The 27,364-nt window shown below is 47.8% G+C and overlaps 1 protein-coding gene across 1 annotated transcript in view; it reads left to right on the forward strand.

Annotated features, from left to right (window-relative positions):
• LOC129700502 (1-phosphatidylinositol 4,5-bisphosphate phosphodiesterase beta-2-like) overlaps positions 1-27,364 on the forward strand; it is a 149,257-nt gene that overhangs the window by 13,419 nt on the left and 108,474 nt on the right. The window contains exons 4-10 of the mRNA XM_055641056.1: positions 320-460; positions 1,814-1,893; positions 4,553-4,606; positions 6,305-6,380; positions 18,962-19,062; positions 21,663-21,829; positions 25,550-25,696. Coding sequence (XP_055497031.1) covers positions 320-460; positions 1,814-1,893; positions 4,553-4,606; positions 6,305-6,380; positions 18,962-19,062; positions 21,663-21,829; positions 25,550-25,696 — 766 coding nt within the window. The remainder of the gene's footprint in view (positions 1-319; positions 461-1,813; positions 1,894-4,552; positions 4,607-6,304; positions 6,381-18,961; positions 19,063-21,662; positions 21,830-25,549; positions 25,697-27,364) is intronic.

Consider the following 27,364-nt stretch of genomic DNA (forward strand, 5'->3'; position numbering starts at 1 on the left):
CACAATACTCCAGATGTAGTCTCACCAGAGCCCTATACAACTGCAGAAGAACCTCTTTACTCCTATACTGAAATCCTCTTGTTATGATGGCCAACATTCCATTAGAATCTATCTTCTAAGGGGGGCTCGGGAGATGAGAATGGAGGAGGGGAAAGCTGATGGTGGTGGGGGAGAGGTGAAGAGATGGTTGGGGGTTATTCCTGACATTGGTGAATTGAATGTTCACACTGAGGGTGATGTGGGGATCCCAGCATGAACTGTGGCTGGGACATCTCCCCATTGAGTTTATTCACTATTCCTGCCCCTCCCTCCTCCACAGAATCCTAAAATCCGGGAGATTTTCGACGTGGCCAACCCTGAGTCGAACTTCTACTCCAAGTGCCTGACTGTGGTGTCGGGCCCCGACTTCCCCAACCTGACCTTTGACAATTTTGTTGCTTTCAAGCCCAACGTGGTGAAGGTAAGGGCTGCATACTTCATCATCACGATAGGCCGCGGAGGCCAAGTCAATGGATCTTTTTAAGGCAGAGATGGATAGATTCTTGATTAGAACGGGGCGTTGGGGGTTATTGGGGAGAAGGCAGGAGAATGGGATGAGGAGGGAGAGATAGATCAGCCATGATTGAACGGCGGAGTGGACATGATGGGCTGAATGGCCTAATTAGAAACATAGAAAATAGGTGCAGGAGGAGGCTATTCGGCCCTTCGAGCTAGCACCGCCATTCATCGTGATCATGGCTGATCGTCCCCAATCAATAACCCGTGCCTGCCTTCTGCCCATATCCCTTGACTCCACTAGCCCCTAGAGCTCTATCTAACTCTCTCTTAAATCCATCCATTGATTTGGCCTCCACTGCTCTAGGTGGCAGGGAATTCCACAAATTCTGCTCCTCTCATTTACGGGGAGGGGATGGGCTGTGATAAAGGGGGTGGGGTTGATGGAGCTGGAGTGGGGGGGTTTGTTTGAATGTGATGGGGAGTGGGGCAGGGGGGGGGGGGGGGGGGGGGGGGGAGCTGTGACAAAGGGGTGGGCCCTGAGTTGCCATTCAGAAATGATCCCTGAGGAGGGAGTATTCAAGGGATAGACCTGTGATGTTAGAAAGCCCCTTCACTCCTCCCTGGCTGTTATCTGACTGTGATGAGCTGGCTCAGAGAACGGGAGAAGTTGGGAGGTGACGTTGCAGTTGTATTAGACGTTGGTGAGGCCGCATTTAGAGTATTGTGTTCAATTCTGGGCATCGTGTTATAGGAAAGATGTTGTCAAGCTGGAAAGGGTACGGAGAAGATTTACGAGGATGTTGCCAGGACTAGAGGGTGTGAGCTACAGGGAGAGGTTGAGCAGGCTGGAATTCTATTCCTTGGAGCACAGGATTATGAGGGGTGTAGAGGTGTATAAAATCATGAGAGGAATAGATTGGGTCGATGCACAGAGTCTCTTGCCCAGAATAGGTGAATTGAGGACCAGAGGATACAGGTTTAAGGTGAAGGGGAAAAGATTTAATTGGAATCCGAGGGGTAACTTTTGCACAGAAAAGGTGGTGGGTGTATGGAACAAGCTGCCAGAGGAGGTAGTTGAGGCTGGGACTATCCCAACATTTAAGAAACAGTTGGACAGGTACATGGATAGGACAGGTTTGGAGGGATATGGGCCAAATGCAAGCAGGTGGGACTAGTGTAGCTGGGATGTGTTGGCTGGCATGGGCAAGTTGGGCCGAAGGGCCTGTTTCCATGCTGTATGCTTCTATGACTATGGTGCTATGGCAGCAGCAGTGGGCGTTCTAGATCCCAACCTGATCCTTGTCGTCCCGTCTAGGACTGGGCAGCGGAAGTGCTGAAAATCGCCATCCACCCTCTGACCCACAATGGTTCACGTTTGTTCACGATCCACAAAATGTGAGTCTGCCTCCGTGGCCGGTGCATAGAATGGATCTTTTTTTCTCTGACAGAACGCCGAGGGTTTCCCCATCTCGGGCTAGTGTGGGACGCAGCAGGTGGCATTTCCCCGCATCTCCTGCCCTTGTTCATCTTGCATGCAGAGGTGACGGGGTTGGTGAAGATGGCGACTATTAGCGTGCGAGCCACAGAAGTAGATCCACAATCACATAGAAACATAGAAAATCGGGGCAGGAATAGGCCATTCGGCCCTTCGAGCCTGCACCGCCATTCATATAACCATATAACCATATAACAATTACAGCACGGAAACAGGCCATCTCGGCCCTACAAGTCCGTGCCGAACAATTTTTTTTTTTTTTTTTTTTCCCTTAGTCCCACCTGCCTGCACTCATACCATAACCCTCCATTCCCTTCTCATCCATATGCCTATCCAATTTATTTTTAAATGATACCAACGAACCTGCTCCACCACTTCCACTGGAAGCTCATTCCACACCGCCACCACTCTCTGAGTAAAGAAGTTCCCCCTCATGTTACCCCTAAACTTCTGTCCCTTAATTCTGAAGTCATGTCCTCTTGTTTGAATCTTCCCTATTCTCAAAGGAAAAAGCTTGTCCACATCAACTCTGTCTATCCCTCTCATCATTTTAAAGACCTCTATCAGGTCCCCCCTTAACCTTCTGCACTCCAGAGAATAAAGACCTAACTTATCCAACCTATCTCTGTAACTTAGTTGTTGAAATCCTTTTGCTATGAATGCTAACGTATCATTCGCTTTCTTCACTGTGATTCAATATGATCATGGCTGATCATCCAACTCAATATCCTGTACCTCTCCATACCCCCTGATCCCTTTAGCCACAAGGGCCACATCTATCTCCCTCTGAATATAGCCAATGAACTGGCCTCAACTACCTTCTGTGGCAGAGAGTTCCAGAGATTCACCACTCTCTGTGTGAAAAATGTTTTTCTCATCTCGGTCCTAAAGATTTCCCCCTTATCCTTAAACTGTGACCCCTTGTCCTGGACTTCCCCAACATCGGGAACAATCTTCCTGCATCTAGCCTGTCCAACCCCTTAAGAATTTTGTAAGTTTCTATAAGATCCCCTCTCAATCTTCTAACTTCTAGCGAGTACAAGCCGAGTCTATCCAGTCTTTCTTCATATCAAAGTCCTGACATCCCAGGAATCAGTCTGGTGAACCTTCTCTGTACTCCCTCTATGGCAAGAATGTCTTTCCTCAGATTAGGAGACCAAAACTGTACGCAATACTCCAGGTGTGGTCTCACCAAGACCCTGTACAACTGCAGTAGAACTGCCCTGCTCCTATACTCAAATCCTTTTGCTATGAATGCTAATGTATCATTCGCTTTCTTCACTGCCTGCTGCACCTGCATGCCTACTTTCAATGACTGGTGTACCATTGCACACATTGCAATCGCACCACACTCTTAAATCTCTACTCCGACAGCAGCATCTCTTACTTTACTTTGCACTAAACGCTATTCTCTGATCATGCAAACTGAAACTAAACCAGCAGCAATGTTTAGGTACACAAAATTGCTGGAGAAACTCAGCGGGTGCAGCAGCATCTGTGGAGCGAAGAAAATAGGCGACGTTTCGAACCGAAACCCTTCTTCAGACTGATGGGGGGTGGGAGGGTAGAAGGAAGGAAAAAGGGGAGGAGGAGGAGCCCGAGGGCGGGGGGATGGGTGGAGACAGCTCGAGGGTTAAGGAAGGGGAGGAGACAGCAAGGGCTAGCAAAATTGGGAGAATTCAACATTCATACCATCAGGATGCAAGCTGCCCAGGCGGAATATGAGGTGCTGTTCCTCCAATTTCCGGTGTTGCTCACTCATGTTTAGGTGGCTGGCCAGCGAGCCAAGATGTTATCGGTTGCAAGGCCAAGCCTAGGTTCCATCTCCACATCTATCGGAAACCAATGCAGCAACTGCTCCCTAACTTTCCTCCCCACCTGCGGCAGATGGAATCACAGAGGCGGTTCCTCATTGAATACACTTCGCCAAGTATAGTGTGCAGTCACACCATTCGCACAGCACAATGATGCTATATTCACACTTCAACACTGCACTCAATAATTAATAGACTATAGGTGCCTTCTCCACATATCCCTTGACTCTGCTTTCTTTAAGAGCTCTATCCAACTCTCTCTTGAAAGCATCCAGAGAATTGGCCTCCACCGCCTTCTGAGGCAGAGAATTCCACAGATTCACAACTGTCTGGTTGAAAAAATATTTTCCTCATCTTTGTTCGAAATGGCCTACCCCGTCTTCTTAAACTGTGGCCCCTGGTTCTGGACCCCTCAACATCGGGGGAGGTAGTTGACGCAGGTATTATTACAACGTTTAAGGAACATTTAGACAGGTACATGGATATGATAGGTTTAGAAGGATGAGGGACAAATGCAGGCAGGTGGGACTACTGTAGACAGGGCATGTTGGTCGGCATGGGGAAGTTAGGCCTAAGGGCCTGTTTTCACCCTCTTGGACTCTATGACCTTTCAAAACAATTTGAATGCGGACGGTAATAACTCTCTACATATTTTGAGGTGCAAGTGAAATTTGTGTTGTGATGTATAAGCAATCCAGTTCAAAGGTGACTTGTTGATTTGATTCTTTCATTTGATTCTCTGCAGGTACTCAAAGATAAAATTATTTGTGAACGAAGAGAAAAAAATTCCAGTGAAAAAGTAAGGTGGCAATCAAAAAATAATCACACTGCTTAACATAGCTGGAGGAGGGAGATGGCAACCCTGCCGGCAGTCTGTTCGCATGGGCGTTGTACGCTGGCTTCCCGACGTCTCACGTGTATTGCGTGGTTAAGTCACCGTACATCAACGTCCTTATGTCCTTGCGTCAACGTCCTGCCGCGCGCCGCAGGTTATTCTAATGACGTCACGCGCACCAGGCGGCTGTGCTGACGCGTGATTTGCACGCGACATCGCGCATCACGACGCATCGACCTATTTTACATATGACGCGCAAATGAGGAGCAAATGACGGCCAAGTGGGACAGGCCCTTTACAGCGATAGAAACCGGGGTTTGATCCTAGCCACTGGCGCTTGTCTGTACGTTCTCCCAGTGACCTGTGTGGGTTTCCTCCGAGATCTTCGGTTTCATCCCACACTTCAAAGTCGTGGAGGTTTGTAGGTTAATTGGCTTGGTGTATGTGTGAATCGTCCCAAGCATGTGAAGAATAGTGTTAATGTGCTGGGATCACTGGTCGTTGTGGTCTCAGTGTGCCGAAGGGCCTGTTTCCACACAGTATCTCTAAACTAAACCAAACTGAGCATATCAATTAATAATTACATTCATCACTAATACACTGATAATTCATCTTAATACTGATACTCAAAAAATTCAGCTTAGTACTGATGCTCTAATAATTTAACTCAACGCTCTTACCCATAAGTTAAATACAGAGTATTGTCAAAGTCAGTTGCTCATAACCAAATCCCATTATGTGCAACTAATCAATGGTAAATTTCCTCCGTGATATCTAAAATCCTGGAGTCAGCATGTTCCTTAAAAGCAGGAAATGCTGGAAGCCCTCAGTAAGTCAGGCCAAATCCTTGTGAAGGGAAACGCAGTCAACGTTTCAGATTGGAGACCCTTCAACGACCCTGACGAAGGGTCTCCAATCTGAAACGTTGACTGTGTTTCCCTTCCCTTCACATATTCTTTGAAGATAGACACAAAATGCTGGCGTAACTCTGCCTCTCCCCTGACTCTCAGTCTGAAGAAGGGTCTCGGCCTGATACATCACTCATCCCTTCTCTCCAGAGATGCTCTCTGTCCCGCTGAGTTACTCCAGCACTTTGTGTCCATGGTGGGTGCAAACCAGCATCTGCAGATGCTTCCTACACATTTCATCTGCTCTACTGCGAACTCTCCTCAAGGTATGGCCGCTTTGAAGACGTGTCAAGTTTAATTTAGAGATACAGTGTGGAAATAGGCCCTTCGACCCACTGAGTCTGTACCGACTGGCGATCCCCGCACATTAACACTATCCTACACCCACTAGGGACAATTTTCTATTTATACAATGCCAATTAACTTACAAACTTGTACGTCTTTGTAGTATGGGAAGGAACCAAAGATCCTGGAGGAAACCCACGCAGGTCACGGGGAGAACATACAAACTCCGTCCAGACAGCACCCGTAGTCAGAATCGAACCCGTGTCCTTGGCACTGCAAGGTAGCAACTCTACCGCTGTGCCACCTTGCTGCCATATCATCTCCTCCTCTATCTGACAAGAGTTCTGCTTTGTCTCCCTCTCCACTGAGTGTGAAGAAGGGTCTCGACCCGAAACGTCACCCATTCCTTCACTGCGGAGATGCTGCCTGACCCGCTGAGTTGCTTCACCTGTTATTTTTGTGTCTACAGTGTTTACCAGATGTTCGCAGCAGACAGGAAACGGGTGGAGGCCGCTCTTACTGCCTGTAATCTCCCGAGTCAGAAGGTGAGTGAACTTCCCACTGATGTGGGTCTGTTTGTTTGGTTTAGAGATACAGCGCAGAAACAGGCCCTTCGGCCCACCGAGTCCGCACTGACCAGCGATCCCCGCACATTAACACTATCCTACACACATGAGGGACTATATGACATTTACACCAAGCCAATTAACCTACAAAAACCTGTACCTCTTTGGAGTGTGGGAGGAAATGGAGCGGGAATGGAGTGTGGGCTGAGAGAATGGAGCGGCTGGGCTTGTACACTCTTGAGTTTAGAAGGACGAGAGGGCATCTCATTGAAACATATAAGATTGTTAAGGGCTTGGACACGCTAGAGGCAGGAAACATGCTTCCCGATGTTGGGGGAGTCCAGAACTAGGGGCCACAGTTTAAGAATAAGGGGTAAGCCATTTAGAACGGAGACGAGGAAACACTTCTTCTTACAGACAGTTGTGAGTCTGTGGAATTCTCTGCCTCAGAGGGCGGTGGAGGCAGGTTCTCTGGATACTTTCAAGAGAGAGCTAGATAGGGGTCTTAAAGATAGGGGAGTCAGGGGATATGGGGAGAAGGCAGGAACAGGGTACTGATTGGGGATGATCACATTGAATGATTACATTGAATGGCGATGTTGGCTTGAAGGGCCGAATGGCCTACTACTGCACCTATTGTCTGTCTGTTGAAACCGAAGATCTCGGAGAAAACCCATGCAGGTTACGGGGAGAACGTACAAACTCCGTACAGACAGCACCCGTAGTCGGGATCAAACCCGGGCCTTTGGCGCTGTGAGCGCTGTAAGGCAGCAACTCTACCGCTGCGCCACCGCGCCGCCCATTGTTTGATTGCGGCCGACAGAATTCCAGTACTCGGGAGAACAATGGTGTAGATTTCCCAGAGAGTAGGGACTCAGAGAAGGTGGACATTCATTCCTGAGTGAAAGGACTGCTAGTGATAGAAGGTTATCACCAATACACACAGGGTCTCTGGCCCAGAGCGAGGGAATTCCCCAGAACCAGGTGACATAGGTTTAAGATGAAGGGGGAAATATTTAGTAGGTATCTGAGGGGTAACTTCTTCACGCAAAGGGTGGTGGGTGTATGGAACAAGCTGGGATCCCATCAATCTTCATCTGGATCTTCTGGTGATCTTGGGCTGTAGTGTTGTACATGGTATTGGTGAAGCCACTCTTTGAGTATTGTAGGTAGACAAAAATGCTGGAGAAACTCAGCGGGTGAGGCAGCATCTATAGAGCGAAGGAATAGGCGACGTTTCGGGTCAAGACCCTTCTTCAGACTGATGTGGGGGTGGGGGGGGGCGGGAAGAAGAAAAGAGGCGGAGACAGTAGACTGTGGGAGAGCTGGGAAGGGGAGGGGAAAGAGGGAGAAAGCAAGGGACTACCTGAAATTGGAGAAGTCAATGTTCATGACGCTGGGGTGTAAACTACCCAAGCGAAATATGAGGTGCTGCTCCTCCAATTTACAGTGGGACTCACTCTGGCAATGGAGGAGGCCCAGGACAGAAAGGTCGAATTCAGAATGGAAGGGGGAGTTGAAGTGCTGAGCCACCAGGAGATCAGGTTGGTTAATGCAAACCGAGCGGAGGTGTTGGGCGAAGCGATCGCCAAGCCTACGCTTGGTCTCACCGATGTAGAGCAGCTGACACCTGGAACAGTGGATGCAATAGATGAGGTTTGAGGTGGTGCAGGTGAACCTCTGCCGCACCTGGAAAGACTGCTTGGGTCCTTGGACGGAGTCGAGGGGGAAGTAATGCGACAAGGGGTCACAGTTTAAGGATAAGGGGGAAATCTTTTCGGACCGAGATGAGATAAACATTTTTCACACAGAGAGTGGTGAATCTCTGGAATTCTCTGCCACAGAAGGTAGTTGAGGCCAGTTCATTAGTTATATTTAAGAGGGAGTTAGATGTGGCCCTTGTGGCTAAAGGGATCAGGGGGTATGGAGAGAAGGCAGGTACAGGATACTGAGTTGGATGATCAGCCATGATCACATTGAATGGCGGTGCGGGCTCGAAGGGCCGAATGGCCTACTCCTGCACCTAATTTCTATGTTTCTAAGTGTAGCATTTCCTGCGGTTGCAAGAAAAAGTACCTGGGGAGGGGGTGGTTTGGGTGGGTAGGGACAAATTGACCAGGGAGTTGCGGAGGGAGCGGTCTCCGCGGAAAGCCGAAAGTGGAGGAGATGGGAAGATGTGGCTAGTGGTGGGATCCCATTGGAGGTGGCAAAAATGTCGGAGGCTTATTTGTTGTATGCGACAGTTGGTAGGGTGGAAGGTGAGGACAAGGGGGACTCCCTCCTTGTTACGAGTGGGATGATGGGGAGTGAGAGCGGAGCTACGGGATATAGAGGAGACCCTGGTAAGAACCTCATCTATAGTCGAAGAGGGGAATCCCCGTTCCCTAAAGAACGAGGACATTTTTGGTCACCCTGATGCAGTAAAGATGCCATTCAGCTGGAAAGAGTACAGAGAGGATTAATGCGGATGTTGCCAAGACTTGAGGGCCTGAGATACACGGGAGTTTGGGTAGGCTGGTCTATATTCCTTGGAGTGCAGGAGGATGAGGAGTGATCTTATAGAGGTGTATAAAACCATGAGGAGAACAGGGTGAATGTACACAGTATATTTCCCATTGTCGGGGAGACAAAAACCAGAGGATATGAGTTTACGGTGGGAAGGGAAAGATTTAATAGGAACTTGAGGCGAGACATTTTCACACAGTGAAGGTGGGTGTATGGAATGAGCTGCCAGAGGATATAGTTGAGGCAAGTACTATAACAGCATTTGAAAGACATTTGGACAGATACATGAATAAGAGAGGTTTAGTTGGTCAAATGCTGGGAGATAGGATGAGGTTGGGTGGGGCATTTTGTTTGGCATGGGCCTGTTTCTGTGACTTTCTGACTCTCAGACCGGGATGAGGTGGAGCATTTGACAGTTTGTGGCATGGGCCTGTTTCTGTGACTCAATCTGACCTTTTTGACTGGGATGCAACAGTTGTTACAGCAAAATGAAAACAGTGTGGTTAGTGGAGAGCACATGAAAACCTGCTCCTCAAAAAAACAATCCTCCCTAATGGACATAAATAGTTAAAAGCAAAAAATAGTTACTTCAGGAACCAATAAAAAAATTCCGGACCGCTGATTTGGTACCATTATTAAAGTGTCAGAGGGGAGAGTCTGTGTGGGTGCAGAGTGACTGTTTAGCGCCTGTGGTATGTTTCCGCTTCTCTTGCCTGGGCAATCCATATGCGTGGAGGGGGTGCAGTTTGACCTGAATTCTCTGTGAGCGTGAAACACCTCTGCGCTGATGAAAAAGGTCCCTCTGCAGAGACTTCACTTCCTGAAAGGGTGCTCAGGAAGAATAAACGGATCATTAATTATCAGAGGGACTGTGCTGAGGTCCTTTTATCGGTGCTCCATTGAGAGTGAACATCTGCGCTAACATACTGTGGGTGCTGCGTGTGGTATCACCAGAGACTGCTGTCATCGGTGCTCCATTGAGAGCATCCTAACATACTGTGTATGCGTGTGGTACACCAGCTGCACAGCGGCTCAGAGGAAAACGCTCCAGAGGGCCATTGACAACGCCCAGAGGATTGTCGGCTGCCCTCTCCTTACCTTGGAGGACTTACACAGTTCCCGCTGCATCAAAAAATCCCAGAGTATTATAAAGGACATTTCCCACCCTGTTTGAACTGTTGCCGTCAGACAGACGGTACAGATCTACAAGGACAAGGACAAACAGACTTAAAAACTGTTTTTACCCCACTGCTATAAAGGCACTAAATGTAGCCGCCAAGGAACGCAGGGGCGATACATACTAAGGGACTGTGGTACACTGTGAAATCCACAGAAGGATGGAGGGTTGGCTGTTTATGCGTGCTATTTTCATGATATTTATTTTAGTTGTTTATCTTTTTTAATATTTTACCTTGTATGTATCGTTAGCTTTTAGAAATGTTTGAATGGTGCACTGACTGGCTGACATTTTTAAATTTTGTTGTACATGGTTCATGTTACAATGACAATAAAGAAACTATTCTAGGATAGTGTAGGTGGGTGCAAAGCCACGGACAGGAACCACTTTGATGTGTACCTTGGTCAACCCAGTTCCCAAAGGTCATAGAGTCAAACAGTGTGGAAGCAGGCCCTTCGGCCCAACTTGCCCATGCTGACCAACATGTCCCATCAGACCAAATCTAAATACAACACTCCAACATCTTATACAACTGTCACGTGACATCCCAACTTCTATACTCAATATTCTGTCTGATGAAGGCCAATTTACCAAATGTTCTTGACCACCCTATCCATTTGAGACACCACCTTCAAGGAGCTTTGTACCTGCACTCCTAGATCCCTCTGCTCCCCCAGTCCCTGACATCCACTGTCAAGTCCAGCCCTGGTTTGACTTTCCAAATGTGACATTTCACACTTATCCGCATTAAACTCCATTAACCAGTCCTCAGGCAATTTGCACAACTGATCACTGAGTCGTAGAGTTGTAGTACCTTACAGCATGGATCCAGGTCCTTCATCCCAACTTGCCCACACCAGCCAACATCCCATCAACACTAGTCCCAACTGCCTGTGTCTGGCCCCTATCCATATAAACCTGTCCTATCCATGTACGGGTTTCAGCCCGAAACGACGCCTATTTTCTTCGCTCCATAGATGCTGCTGCACCCGCTGAGTTTCTCCAGCAATTTTGTGTACCTCCTATCCATGTACCTAACTGTTTCTTAAGTGTTGGGATAGTCCCAGCCTCAACTACCTCCTCTGCCAGCTTGTTTCATACACCCTTTGTGTGAAAAAGTTACCCCTCAGATTCCTATTAAATCTTTTCCCCTTCACCTTGAACCTATGTGCTCCGGTCCACGATTCCCTACTTTTGGCAAGAGACTCTGTGCATCTACCCGATCTATTCCTCTCATGATTTTATACACCTCTATAAGAGCACCCCTCATCCTCCTGCCTCATTGAGACCCTTGCACATACTGTAGTTTAATGTGCACTTTCTCTGCAGCTGTAACATTATATTCCACGGTTATTTTACTCTCTTTTATACTTCCTCATACCTCCTGATGCTGTGATACTTTTGTACTCATGCATGCGATGATTTGCCTGAACAGCACCCTAAGCAAGGTTTTTCTCTGTATCTTGTTACATGTTTGATCTGATAGGGTAACATGCAAAACACAGCTTTTCATTGTACCTCGGTATATGTGACTACAATAAACCTCAGCCTAAACATGAGAATAATGAAACAATTTCAAAGTGTTTTAACATTATCAGAGGCCAACGGAGCAGACAATGTAACCTAGAATAGTAAGATTAAACGAGTACTTACCAGTACGAAGTTTGATCTGTATTTTATGAGGAGTTACGATGAGGGATTACGTGAAGAACCCACCCAGCGCGCAGGCGCGGCATACTTCCAAGCAGCGGTGTGGAAATCACAGATAGACACTAGTTGAAGTAAAGATAGTAAAGACCAACGAGACATTAGTCCGAATTTGATCTATATAATGAGGGTGGGAGCGGAGGGCACGTAATCCCTCATCGTAACTCCTCATAAAATACAGATCAAACTTCGTACTGGTAAGTACTCGTTTAATCTTACTATTTTACTTCGGAGTCACGTGAGTGACTACGTGAAGACTTCAAAGGTCTGTGATTTCAAACCGTGTAACAGTTATATCACTCACTGCCGAAAGATCATCGAGGGAGGAAGTGGTAGCTAAAGACCAACAAGTTTGTTTAGTTATAAAAGAAATGTTTATTAACTATAACAAAAAGTAGCTCCCATGGGCTTTAAATCATAACTTTGCGGTTTCTAAATTGCTATCCGCAAAGACGTCCTGTTCCATCAGCGGTTTTCTGTAAAATCGTTGGAATGTCGATTCCCTTGACCATCCCGCTGCTCTGAGGATGTGGTCTAGGGGAACCTGCATCCTATCCGCCGCTGAGGTGGACGCTGCCCTGGTTGAATGGGATTTAAAAACATTTGTGTTAATCCCTGCCATGTTGAGGACCTGTTTCAACCATCTGGATAATGTCTGGCTGGTAACCCGTCCAAAAGGCTTTCTGTGGCTAACCCATAAGGCTTTCTCTCTCCCTCTAAGCGTTTGGGTTGTGTCTAGATAATGATGAAGGTGGGTCACCACACACAGCCTAGGTTCTGGAGGGTAAGCCCGGGAGATCAACGGGGAGTTTGATGTACCTGGTCTACTTTGTTTTACCAACCCCGGCATGGTGAAAGTAATGGTATCTGGGGTGGTCACCATGTAGTTCAGATTTAGCTGATGGAGCGACTGAACCCTTTGAGCTGAGACAAGCGCCATGAGCATGAGGGTCTTATAAGTGGACTGTTCCAGGCTCAGGGATCCCACCGGAGGCCAACCTCGAAGGTGTGTCAGAACTACACTCACATCCCACATGTGGGTGTATCTCGGTGTAGGGGGTTTGGTATTAAAGATCCCCTTAAGGAGTCTGATGACCAGAGGGTGGGATCCCACACTATGCTGTCCTATCGGCATGAGGTATGCGGACAGTGCGCTCCGAGCCGTATTGATGGCACTGTAGCTCATCTTGAGATCATGGTGCAGGTGGGCCAGGAACTCCAGCACATCCGAGATCGAAGCCGTCTTGTAGGATGTCCCTGCGTCCAGACAGTACTGTTCCCATTTCCTGATGAAGGTCAGGTACTGTTTCTTGGTGGAAACTCGCAGGGATGCCGACATGGTGGTGATTGTTCTGTCTGATAACCCCAATCCCCGGTAAGGCCTGTTCAAAATCTGGAAACCAGGAGTTTCAATTTTTGGTGGCATGGATGGCTAATGCCAGTTACCGGGTGAGTCAATAATTGGGGGTGGTGATGAAGGACCATAGGTGTCTCTACCACCATGTCGTGGAACATTGGGAACCATGGTTGGGTAGGCCAGTCGGGCACGACCAGAATGCCAGAGGCTGAGTCTGCCTGAATTTTCTGGAGTACCCGACTGATGAGGGCAGAAGGGAGGGAAAGCATAGAAAAAAAAAGAAATTTCCCCCAATCCAGCGTGAAGGCATCTACCGCTGCTGCCTCTGGGTCTGGTTCCCAAGCCACATACATGGGTAGTTGGTGATTTAACCTAGACGCAAACAAATCTATATCTGGCGTACCATATTGCTTGACAATTTTAGCAAATAATTTTGGGTCCAACATCCATTCGATGTTGTCGTTGAATTTTCGTGACCTGGTGTCCGCCACTAAATTTAGCTTGCCTGGTAAATAGGCAGCTGATAGCCAAATATGTCTCTCGACACACCATTGCCAGATTATAGCAGTTAATTTGTCGCATGATACTGATTTAATGCCACCCATGTGCTGGATATAAGATACTGCCGTAGTGTTGTCGATCATAATCCTAACATGCACGTGCCGCATATCAGATGTATATGCTTTTAGCCCATAAAAGGCGGCGAGCATTTCCAAAAAGTTAATGCCCAGTGATTGTAGTAGCGATGCCTCTGAGTTAGTCCATCTGCCACCTGTGCTGTCTATGGAGTTAGTAGCTCCCCAGCCTAAAGCACTGGCATCCGTTGCAATGGTTATGTTAGGATTGGTTACGGCGATAGGACTGTGACTGTGCCAAATATTGTCAACCCACCACTGAAGTTCTGATTTGGCTTCAGCGGGTAAATCCATTTTTCGATCATAATGCCCCCTATGAAGGCGTAATGCATGAGTCCTTGCTCTTTGTAGATTTTGATAATGCAAGGGCCCATGTTGGGCAGCCGGAAATGCTGCTACTATAGAGCCAATAACTCTGGCTACATGCCGTATTCTAGGTTGCGGTGTAGCAATTAAATGGCTACAAGCTTCAATGAGTGAAACTGTTTTGTCTCTGGGCAGAGTGACAGTCATGTGAATCGTGTCAATAGTGAAGCCTAGGTAATCCATGTTAGTAGTAGGCTCCAATATTGATTTATCTGGGTGAAGGATAAAACCCAAAGTTTCAAGGAGTTGTTTAGTGGCTAACACTCCTGCGACAGCTTGTTCCCGTGTTCTTCCTAATATGAGAACATCGTCCAGATAGGCCACAACTAAATGTTTTAGTTCTCTCAATTTCTTCATGGCCACTTTAAGAATTTTCGTAAATAGTCTGGGAGCTGTCGTTAAACCATTGGGCAAAGCTCGGTACTGCCATAGCTGGCCCCTCCAGATAAATTTCAGATATTTAAAGTAATCTTTATGAATGGGTACCAAATAGTAAGCATCTTTGATATCTATGCTTGCCATGTAGTATCCCTTGGAGATCAGTTGTCTGGCAGTGACAAATGTCTCCATTTTGAAATGTTGATACTCAACAGACTGATTAAGTGACGTCAGATCAATAATAATGCGACGTCCACCATCTTTTTTGGTTTTGAGAAAAATATTTGATACAAATTCTTGCGGCTCGTGTGTGGTCATTTCTATGATGCCTTTAGCCACGAGCCGATCAAGTTCAGCTTGTCCTTCTACCTTCTCAACTGCCGAGGGAAGGAACACCCTTTGGGGCATGTGCTGAACTGGCGGTTCTACGCCTGGTTTGAACTCAATTTTGTATCCACTAATACTGTTGAGTATAAACTTATTGTTAGTAAGGGAGCACCAAACATGCTTGAAGAACCTCAAACGTCCCCCTGTTAATACTACACCCTTTGTCTGTGTATGTTGACAGGAACCAGACCCACCTACCTCCATGTTCACTTGTGGGGTCGTTTTCGGTGGGTCTGGCCCAAGGTTGTCCGTGTTGGTGCTGCGGTGGGGCGGCGCATCTTCCCACGGCTCCGCCCTGGGCCCCGCTCTAAAAAAGAGCTCTGGGGGTAGTGGGAGGCGGTCACCAGGCTTTCACCAGCTCGGTATCTGCTGGTGGCTGCCGAGGCGTGCGGCCAACTGGGTGTCTTCACCCTGCTCGGTCCTGGCCCTGCCCTCATGAGGCCTACTGGTTTTGCCGCCTCTTCCAACTCCTTCAGCCTTTTGGCCAGATCCGCACCAAATAGCAGCGCCTGTCGTTCGGGCGCTGGAGCTTTACAGAGGCCGGCATATGTTGGGTTGAGGGCAGGCCTGATGTTGTCCCGCCGTAGGCTATTTAGCTCATAGGTGGTGCTACACATCAGTGCGAGGGCATCCTGCTGGGGTATGGTCAGGTCTTCATCCCCAACGGACCGAGCAAAGGCGGTGACGGCTGCTGAGTGGAGCTTCAGGACTCGCTGCATTTTGACTTCCTGAGCCCTGATTTGCTGCCCCAGCTGGTTCCAGATCTGCCCATTGACCGTTTTGACCCTCAGCGCCTCGCAATTTTCTGGCGCTATGTAATTGTCAAGGGCCTGCTGGACAGCCTTGTCCTGCAGCGGGTTGTTGGACAGCCTGTTTATGGTGGCCGCCATTCTGGGTGGCAACACCATCCCAGTTGTTGGGGGCGCTGCATATCGGCCCACTACACCCAGTAGCTCTTCTTCCGGCACGCCCCGCATGCTGATGGTATCCTCCGCCTGCCCTTGGGATAGGCCAGCCCAGTCCTGGCCTCCCTTACTGCCCTCGAACATAGAGGGTACAGAAGGGTGTGGAGAGGAGGAGGCCAAAGCCCGTCCTCCTGGGAGATGCCGCATCTCCTCGTTTATCATTCGCTCTAGGAGCTGCCTCATGCAGCTGATCCGAGCGTCTCCCCTTTTCGGTGGGGGAGAGTGTTCCCGTTCCTCCGATTCATCGGAGGACACCGGCCGGTCGGTTTTATGTGTCGCCTTCCTCCCTGTGCGGGGCGTTGAAATCTGCAGCACTGGGGGCGGCTCGGTGTCGGGTGAGCGGGAGCGTTGAAAAGGCTCCTCCGCTGCGAGAGGCTGCCGTCCCGCTATGGACCCGTCCTCGGGTGGAGTTGGGCAGGCAGTCCTCCTGGCTGGTCGCTTGCGAGAGGCCATATTCTCTCTGGAGCGACTCTGTAACAAAAAGGGCACTTACCTGAGGTCTTGTCTTTATGCTGCAGCTGGAGAGCCTGGCTCCAGCTGCTGCCGCTGTTGCACTGCTGACGTAATGCCGCGCCTGCGCGCTGGGTGGGTTCTTCACGTAGTCACTCACGTGACTCCGAAGTAAAATCAGGGGTGGGTGATAAAAGATGATATCACTTTCAAATAATTCATCACAAAACCCATGTGGCCTCACTTAGCTCTCAGGATGAAAGAACAAGTCCTTTAGTACATTTCTGTTCCATAAACTTAATTAGAAACATAAAAATATAGGTGCAGGAGTAGGCCATTCGGCCCTTCGAGCCAGCTCATGGCTGATCATCCAGAATCAATACCCAGTTCCTGCTTTCTCCCCATATTCCTTGATTTCATTAGCTCAAAGAGCTCTATCTAACTCTCTCTTGAAAGCATCCAGTGAATTGGCCTCCACTGCCTTCTGTGGCAGAGAGTTCCACAGATTCACAACTCTCTGGGTAAAGAAGATTTTCCTCGTCTCAGTCCTAAATGGCCTTCCTCTTATTCTTAAACTGTGACCCCTGGTTCTGGACATCCCCCAACATTGGGAACATTTTAAGTGCACTGCATGGAGTCACATGGTGGTTTGTAAGCTAGACAAGGTGTCCAAGCAGGAAATATCTCAAACATTCAGAATGAATCTTGAAGTTGGAAACAAGAACAGTGGAGGAGAAGACCCATAAACGTGGAAACAAGGCAATTAAGATTCATTGCTCTCACGTAGCAGCCGACCATGTACAACCTTGCCAAGTGTTTTGCTGAAACTAGAACTGCTGCTTCACGGAGTCGGAGACACGGGTTCGATCCTGACCCCGGGTGTTGTCTGTGTAGAGCCTGCATCTTCTCCCTGTGACCGCGTGGGTTTCTGCCGGGTGCTCCCACATCCCAAGGACGTGTCGGTTTGTCGACTAATTGTCCTCTGTAAACTGCCCCTAGTGTGTAGGACAGCGTTTCTCAACCTTTTTACCCTTGCGGAAGCCTTGAAATAATTCTTATCTCAGGGAACCCCTACATAAAAATTGTTATATCTTTATTAATTTCCTTCTCTTTCATAAAGTTCATAAGGCAAACATAATATATTTTTCTGCTAACTGGTTTAAGCAAAAAATAACAAAGTTTATTGACAATGCAAAAATAGCTGAAATTAAACTGCAAGTTCAAAACTGGAGCAAATAAAGGCAAACAGAAGAACTAACCTTGGAGGAAACATAGAAATATAGAAAATAGGCCATTCAGCTCTTCGAGCCAGCACTGCCATTCATTATGATCATGGCTGATCGTCCCCAATCAATAACCCGTGCCTGCCTCCTCCTCATATCCCTTGATTCCACTAGCCCCTAGAGCTCTATCTAATTCTCTCTTAAATCCATTCAGTGACTTGGCCTCCGCTGCCCTATGTGGCAGGGAATTCCACAAATTCACAACTCTCTGGGTGAAAACGGTTTCTCTCACCTCAGTCTTAAATGGCCTCCCCTTTATTCTAAGACTGTGGCCCCTGGTTCTGGACTCGCCCAACATTGAGAACAATTTTCCTGCATCTAGCTTGCTAGCTAGCAAGACAGAGGGGAGAGACAGGGGGGGAGAGAGAGAAAGAGAGATAAAACCACACACATAAACTAACAAAAACATGCATAAATCAACTTTTCATAAACTAACAAAATAAACATAAACATACCTAATTTTTTTTAATTCATACAAAATCCCTAAATGATGGGTAAAAATGAGTAAATATCGTGGGTGAATGAGGGAGTGTACCTGAGCGCCAGTAAGCACAGACAAGACTGATGGAGACTGTGCGTGCGTCTGTACTTGAGTGAGTCGCTTGATGATACACAAATCCGTCACATACAGCTCCTGTCCACTGACCACTAAAGGCCGTTTCACACTGTATAGGCTGTATAGACATCGCTATATATGACGCCACTAAATATGCTAAATGGACGTCGCTAAATATGCCGTAGGTGTATAATAAAACTACGAATATGAAATTAAACCCAAAAATGACTCAAAAATGCGTTTACATATGATTAGCCTATTTATCACTATTTCTCTCGGGACCCCTAGCGACCTCTCGTGGAACCCTAACGTTCCGGGGAACCCCGGTTGATAAACACTGGTGTAGGGAGTGGATGAGAAAGTGGGATTACATAGAACTAGTGTGAACAGGTTGGCGTGGGCCGATGGGCCTGTTTCCATTCTGTGTTTCAAAACTGAATTAAATTACAATATTGACCGATGAGGTTGCAGACAATTTCCTGCCTCCTCTGCTGAGGGCCAATCATAAGAACAAGAGATGGGCACAGAATGCAGGAGTAACTCAGCGGGACAGGCAGCATCTCTGGGTGACATTCCGGGTCGACACCCTTCTTCAGACTGAATCAGAAACGGCACCTATTCCTTCTCTCCAGAGATGCTGCCTGACCTGCTCAGTTACTCCAGCTTTTTGTGTCTATCCTTGATGTAAACCAGCATCTGCAGTTCCTTCCTACACATGAGACCAAGAAGGTGTGCGCAGCTGTAAAATGGAAGCTTGTTAAATGATGTGTTTATTTCTACCTGTTCTTATCCAGACGGACATGATCAACCCTGATGATTTTACAGAACTGGTCTTCAAGCAGTTTATCACACACTTGTGCCCTCGGCCTGAGATTGACCAGATCTTCCAATTAATGTGAGTTTATAAACTGTAGAATCTGCCTCTTCCCATTCTAGATATTATAATGTGTTCTGATATTATCTAAGCTGGGAGGGTGTTGTTTTTGTTTAGTTTAGAGATACAGCGCAGAAACAGGCCCTTCAGCCCACCTGGTCCACACTGACCAGCGATCCCCACACATTAACATTACCCGACACACACTAGGGACAATTTACACTTATACCACGCAAATTAACCTACAAACCTGTACGTCTTTGGAGTGTGGGAGGAAAGCGAAGATCTCGGGGAAAACCCACGCTGGTCACGGGGAGAACGTACAAACTCCGTGCAGACAGCACCCGTAGCCAGGATCGAACCCGGGTCTCTGGTGCTGTAAGGCAGCAACTCTACCGCTGCGCCACCCAGCTGCCCACAGTCTTTTTTCCAAGAATGAGGATGCAAAAACTAGGGGTTTGAACTAAGGTTGAGAGGGAAGAGATTTTAAAAGAGATCTCAGGAGCAAACTTTTCATTCAAACAATAGTCCGAATTTGGAACGTGCTGTCAGAAGACGGTCTTGACTTGAGTATTGGTGAGGCCTGTCCTGGAGCTATCGGCACAGTGCTTGTTCCCTTATTTGAGTAAGGATACAGTATATTTAGAGGATGTCCCAAAGGGATTGACTGAGCTAGTTCCTGGGATGAGAGATGCAAAGTGCTGCAGTAACTCAGGGAATCAGGGAGCAATCCTGCAGAACATGGCTGGTGACATTTCAGGTCGGGACCCTTCTTCAGACTGAGATGAGAAGTTATATAAAAAATATTAAATCTATATTCATTGGCAGACAGGTCGGTGCAGACATGGTGGGCTGAAGGCCCCATTTCTGTGCTGTATAATTTAGTTTCGAACCACTGATTCCACGCCAACCAGCGATCCCCGCACATTAACACTATCCGACACACACTGTGGACAATTTACAATTTTACCAAGCCAATTAGCCTACAGACCTGGACGTCTTTGTAGTGTGGGAGGAGACTGAAGATCCTGGAGAAATCCCACGCAGGTCACCATCCATTCATAAATTGTGTGTGAACATGTGTTGGGTGTGTGTTGTGTGTGTTGTGGGGGTGTGTGTGTGTGTGTGTGTGTGTGTCGTGTTACATGGACTGTGAGAGGGGATACAGGGATCACACCACATTAGCTAAAGATAGACACAAAAAGCTGGAGTGACTCAGCGGGACGGGCAGCATCTCTGGAGAGAAAGAATAGGTGATGTTTGGGGTCGAGACCCTTCTTCAGTTCCACATTAGTTAATGTTGTCCGTGAAATGTGAGGCTGCCCCAAACTCAGGATGGGAGTGTATGTGGACTGTAAAGGGCCTGTCCCACTTGGGCGACATTTATGCGACATCATTTACGCTTCACGACCACGCAAATGACGCCCAAGTGGGACAGGCTCTTAAGAAACCCTGTGGGTCACTGATAGATAGACACAGAAAGCTGGAGTAACTCAGCGGGAAAGGCAGCATCTCTGGTGGGAGGGAATGTTCGAGACTCTTCTTCAGACCTGCTAGTGTACATGGGCTGCACGGACGATTAGATTCTATGAGAGGATGCAGAGCACTGCTCTGGATAATACATAAACCTGACATAAGAGAAATGCATGTGCCTGTGAAGAATCGGGCCTGCAGAACGGATGACTAAAAGATGTTGTCAAGCTTGAAAGGGTTCAGAGAAGAATTACGAGGATGTCGCCAGGACTAGAGGGTCTAAACTAAAGGGAGAGGTTGAGTAGGCTGGGAGACTATTCCTTGGAGTGCAGGAGGATGAGGGGTGAGGTGTATAAAATCATGAGAAGAATAGATCGGGTCGATGCACAGAATCTCTCTAGAATTTAGGAGATTGAGAGGGGATCTTATAGAAACGTACAAAATTCTTAAGGGGTTGGACAGGCTAGATGCAGGAAGATTGTTCCCGATGTTAGGAAAGTCCAGGACAAGGGTCACAGCTTAAGGATAAGGGGGAAATCCTTTAAAACCGAGATGAGAAAAACCATTTTCACACAGAGAGTGGTGAATCTCTGGAATTCTCTGCCGTAGAGGGTAGTCGAGGCCAGTTCATTGGCTATATTTAAAAGGGAGTTAGATGTGGCCCTTGTGGCTAAGGGGATCAGAGGGTATGGAGAGAAGGCAGGTACGGGATACTGAGTTGGATGATCAGCCATGATCATATTGAATGGCGGTGCAGGCTCGAAGGGCCGAATGGCTTACTCCTGCACCTAATTTCTATGTTTCTATGTTTCTATCTCTTGCCCAGAGTGGGGGAATCGAGGACCAGAGGACATAGGTTTAAGGTGAAGGCCAAAGATTTAATCTGAGGGGTAACTTTTTCACACAAAGGGCGGCGGGTGAATGGAACAAGCTGCCAGAGGAGGTAGTTGAGACAGGGACTATTTCAACATTTAAGAAGCATTTAGACAGGTACATGGATAGGACAGGTTTGGAGGGATATGGACCAAGCACAGGCAGGTGGGACTAGTGTAGCTGGGACATGTTGGCCGGTGTGGGCAAGTTGGGCCGAAGGGCTTATTTCCACACTGTATCACTCTATGACTGAATTTGCTGTTCCTTCTTTTCAGGGATGTGATGGTGAAGCCGTACTTGACTCAACAAAAGATGTCCACGTTTATAAATGAGACGCAGAGAGATGCTCGGCTGAATAATTTTCTTTTTCCATTAGTTCAACCTGAACAAACGCAGAAGCTGATTGAGAAATATGAGCTGAACAGAGTGAATGCAAATAAGGGTCAGTGTTCTTGTACATCTACTGTTGCCAGGATAGTAAACCACTCATCTATGTATCCTCACAGACTCCAAGGTAGAACAGGACTGATCTGATCATGTGAACTCAACACATTGTTGAGGTGGCGCAGCGGTAGAGTTGCTGCCTCACAGCACCAGAGACCCAGGTTCAATCCTGACTACGGGTGCTGTCGGTACAGAGTTTGTACATTCTCCCCGTGACCCGCGTGGGTTTTCTCTGAGATCTTCGGTTTCCTCCCACACTCCAAAGACGTACAGGTTTGAAGGTTAATTGGCTTGGCACAAATGTAAAATTGTCCCTGGTGTGTGTAGGTTAGTGTGCGGGGAGCGCTGGTCGGGGTGGACTCGGTGGGCCGAAGGGCCTGTTTCCGCGCTGTATCTCCAAACTAAACCAAATTAAACCAATATTGGTGAATTAGCAAGATAAATGCTTCAACACATTTCCAATTCCTTCCCCTGGCAGTTCTCTTGATGGGATGTCTGAAGAAGGATCTCGACCCAATCCTTCTCTCCAGAGATGCTGCCTGTCCCACTGAGTGAAGGGCTTGTCCCACTTTCACCACCTAATTCACGACCTCTACCGAGTTTGCCCTTGACTCGTACTCGCAGCATGGTCGTCACAAGGTTGTCGGAGGCCGTAGGAGGCCATAGGAGGTCGTGAGGCTAATCGTAGGTACTCGTGGCATAGAGTAGGTTGGGGCGTTTTTCTAGCCTGATGAAAAATGTCCACGAGTAAAAAAGGTTGTGAATTAGGTCCTGAAGTGGGACGGGCATTTTGTGTCTGTCTTGAGTTTATCTAAATTATCTAGGGGCTAGTGGAATCAAGGGATATGAGGAGAAGCCAGGCATGGGTTATTGATTGGGGACGATCAGCCATGATCACAATGAATGGCGGTGCTGGCTCGAAGGGCCGAATGGCCTCCTCCTGCACCTATTTTCTATGTTTCTATTTTTCTATGTCTTCAGTTTAAACCTGCATCTGCAGTTCCTTCCTACACAGTTCACTTGATGGGTTAGACAGATAGAACGATACAGCATGGAAACAGGTCCTTTGGCCAGCCGAGTCCACAATAACCATCCACCACCCATTGTCACTACTACACAAATCTAATCCATCTCTAGTCTCTCTATTTTGCCATCAACTTCTCCCCAGATTCTACCGCTCACCTACATACAAGGGGAAATTTACAGCGACTGATGAGCCTACACGTCTTTCAGATTGGGGGGGGGAATGGAGCACCCGGGGGAAACCCTTGATCACAGGGAGAACATACAAACTCTGCACAGATTGCATCCGAGGTCAGGATTGAACCTGGGTCTCTGGTGCTGAGGCCGTGGCTCCACCAACTGCACCATTATGCCTCCCAGGCTCCAGTGTTAAATGTGTTGATGTTGGTATTGGCTTATTTATTATCACTGTAAGAACTAGAGCGCAGGACATACCATACTTGAGTACAATCAAACCAGGCAAGTTCAACAGGTAGTTGAGATATTGCTTTTGAGAGAGTGTTCACCAGGTTAATTCCCGGGATGGCGGGACTGTCATATGTTGAAAGAATGGAGTGACTGGGCGTGTATACACTGGAATTTAGAAGGATGAGAGGGTTTCTTATTGAAACGTATAAGATTATTAAGGGATTGGACACACTAGAAATAGGAAACATGTTCCCAATGTTGGGCGAGTCCAGAACCAGGGGCCACAGTTTAAGAATAAGGGGTAGGCCATTTAGAATGGAGGTGTCAAGTTGGGAAAAGGAGAAGTACAATGGGATCTGGGGATCCTTGTTCATCAGTCACTGAAAGTAAGCATGCTGGTACAGCAGGCAGTGAAGAAAGTGAATGGCATGTTGGCCTTCATAGCAAGAGGAGTTAAGTATAGGATCAAAGAGGTCCTTCTGCAATTGTACAGGGCCCTAGTGAGACCTGAAGTATTGTGTGCAGTTTTGGACTGCAAATTTGACGAAGGACATTCTTGCTATTAAGGGAGTGCAGAGTAGGTTCACCAGGTTAATTCCCGGGATGGTGGGACTGTCATATGTTGACAGAATGGAGCGACTGGACTTGTATACACTGGAATTGTGAAGGATGAGAGGGTATCTTATTGAAACATATACGATTGTTAAGGGTTTGGACACGCTAGTGGCAGGAAACATGTTCCCGATGTTGGGGGAATCCAGAACCAGGGGCCACAGTTTAAGAATACGGGGTAAGCCATTTAGATCGGAGATGAGGAAAACCTTTTTCACACAGAGAGTGGAATTCTCTGGATGCTTTCAAGAGAGAGTTAGATTGGGCTCTTAAAGATAGCGGCGTCAAGGGATATGGGGAGAAGGCAGGAACGGAGTACTGATTGTGGATGATCAGCCATGATCACAGTGAATGGTGGTGCTGGCTCGAAGGGCAGAATGACCTACTCCTGCACTTATTGTTTATTGAATATTGTAGTGCAAAAGAGAAAGGAAACAGTTCAGAATATGATGAGAATGGGGTTAGGAGGGAGAGATAGATCAGCCAGAGATAGATTGAATGGCAGAGTAGACTTGATGGGCTGAATGGCCTAATTCTGCTCCTATCACTTATGATCTTATGATCTAATGACTGATGAAGGCTTATGTACCTAAAGCCTACAAGAGCACCTTATCTACCTGTGGCACCACTTTCAGGCCACACTGAAACCAAGGGATCCCACCTTGACCAAGGGGATGTACAATACAACAAAGACCTGGTGAGAGCAGTGTGTCGGACACGCTGAGATTGGGATGTGGTAACGGCAGCATCCTGGATGTCAATGACCCCAGTCTTACTCGTCTCCTCCCTTCAGCATCCGTGCACCAGTTACAAAGCAGACAGACACAAAAAGCTGGAGTTACTCAGCAGGACAGGCAGCATCTCTGGAGAGGAGGAATGGGTGACATTTTGTGTCGAGACACTTCTTTAATCTGAAGAAAGTCATCCTTCCATATCCCTGCTTTCCCTCTCCCGTGACTCTCAGTCTCAACCCAAAACGTCACCCATTCATTCCAAGGGCGGTCACGGTGGCGCAGCGGTAGAGTTGCTGCCTTACAGCGCATGCAGCGCCGGAGACCCGGGTTCGATCCCGACTACGGGTGCCGTCTGTATGGAGTTTGTACGTTCTCCCTGTGACCCACGTGGATTTTCCCCGGGATCATCGGTTTCCTCCCACACTCCAAAGACATACAGGTTTGTATGTTAATTGGCATGGTAAATGTAAAAACTGTCCCTAGTGGGTGCAGGATAGTGTTAATGATCAGGGATCGCTGTTTCCGCGCTGTATCTCGAAACTACACTCAGCAGAGATGCTGCCTGACCCGCTGATTAAAGGGCCTGTCCCACTTACGCGACCTTTGCAGGCGACTGCCGGCACCCATGATAGGTCGCCGAAATGTTCAACATGTTGAAAATTCAGTGGCGACCAGAAGACGCTACGACTCTTTGGAGACTTCTCACGACCACAGGCTACATGGTCGTGATAGGTCTCCTATGGTCGTGGGAGGTCACCTGCGACATGTCGCCAGGGGGCGCCTGTATGGTCGAGAGAGGTCTCCTATGGTGAGTCTTTAATGCTTGAATTGGGGAGAAATGTTTTGTGAGTGTGCCTGTGGTTCGGCCGTGTGCTGCTCTGAGCTGATCCACGTGATCAGTGCAGATTCTGACCCCTTGTCCTCCTTCGCTTCCCAAACAGGCCACATGTCGCTGGAGGGACTTTGCTGGTACCTGTCCGGCCCGGAAAACAGCCTGATATTCCCGGAGAGGCTGACTGTGTACCAGGATATGTCGCAGCCCCTGCCGCATTACTTCATCAATTCCTCCCACAACACCTACCTCACCGGTAAACATATGATGAAAGAATGGATCGACTGGCCTTACACTGTATTCACTGGCATTTAGAAGGATGAAAGGGGACCTTAGAGAAACATATAAAATTCTTAAGGGATTGGACAGGCTAGATGCAGGAACAATGTTCCCGATGTTGGGGGAGTCCAGAACTAGGGGGTCACAGTTTAAGAATAAGAGGTAGGCCATTTAGGACTGAGATGAGGAAAATCGTTTTCACCCAGAGAGTTGTGAATCTGTGGGATTCTCTGCCACAGAAGGCAGTGGAGGCCAATTCACTGGATGTTTTCAAGAGAGAGGTAGATTTAGCTCTTAGGGCTAAAGGAATCAAGGGATGTGGGGAATAAAGCAGGAATGGGATACTGATTTTGGATGATCAGCCATGATCATATTGAATGGCAGTGCTGGCTCGAAGGGCAGCATGGCCTACTCCTGCACCTATTTTCTTTGTTTCTCAGCCCTTCGGCCCACCGGGTCAGCGCCAACCAGCGTTCACCCCGTACACGAGCACTATCCTACATACTAGGGACCATCTACAATTTTTACCGAAGCCAATTAACCTACAAACCTGCACGTCTTTGAAGTGTGGGAGGAAACCGGAGCACCCAGAGAAAACCCATGTGGTTACAGGCAGAATGCACAAACTCCATACAGATAGCACCCGTAGTCAGGATCGAACCTGGGTCTCTGGCGCGGTAAGGCATCAACTCTGCCGCTGTGCCGCCGTGCCGTCCAATAGTTGGCAGGAAGAAACCGTGCATGCCTCAGAGAAGGTCCATTAGGACGATTCGCTTCTGACTGCAATTGTCAGTTTCCCAGAGCACGGCTGTGGAAGCATCTCTCTCGTCTCCTCGCACCCTATCACTGTCATTCTTTCCCTCCCACTCCCGTCGTATATGGTGCAACAAACCTGGATTCTCCTGAGAGGCCATCTCCCGCCAACAGTGTCCAACACGGCATACCTACCTGTTGGTGACCAGGATGGCTGATCATCCACAATCAGTACCCTGTTCCTGCCTTCTCCCCGTGTCCCTTGACTGTGCTATCTGTATCCAACTCTCTCTTGAAAGCATTAATGCGGTTGACCAGTAGCTGTAGTTTCATTTCCTGCACAAACTTTCATCGTGGATATCAGACGTCCCCACTTTGCATGTCTTCTGGCTTTTAGTTTTAGAGACACAGCATGGAAACTGGCCCTTTGGCTCTCCGTGTCCGCGCCGAACAGCGATCCCCGTACACGAGCACTATCTCACACACTAGAGACAATTTACAATTTTTACCGAAGCCAATTAACCTACCCACCTGTACGTCTTTGGAGTGTGGGATGAAACCGGAGCACCCGGAGAAAACCCACGTGGTCATGGGGAGAATGTACAAACTCCATACAGACTGTGCCAGTAGCCAGGATTGAACCTGGGTCTCTGGTGCTGTAAGGCAGCAACTCTACTGCTGTGCCATTGTGCTGCCCTGTGTCCCACCTCTCCTGCCATGAATTACCCTTAAATTAAATTCGTTCATTACTCACCTTAATTACTGATAAAAATTATGATAAGAATCTTAGTTCACTCCAAACATTATTGGAATATAAAATCTTCCGCTTTAGTTAATGAACCGCAGAAATAGTAAACACACTGGGGGATAGAAGTTGTAGTAACTCTGTGGG

Source organism: Leucoraja erinacea, chromosome 9 (genome assembly GCF_028641065.1).
Source record: "Leucoraja erinacea ecotype New England chromosome 9, Leri_hhj_1, whole genome shotgun sequence".
Lineage (NCBI taxonomy): Eukaryota > Metazoa > Chordata > Chondrichthyes > Rajiformes > Rajidae > Leucoraja > Leucoraja erinaceus.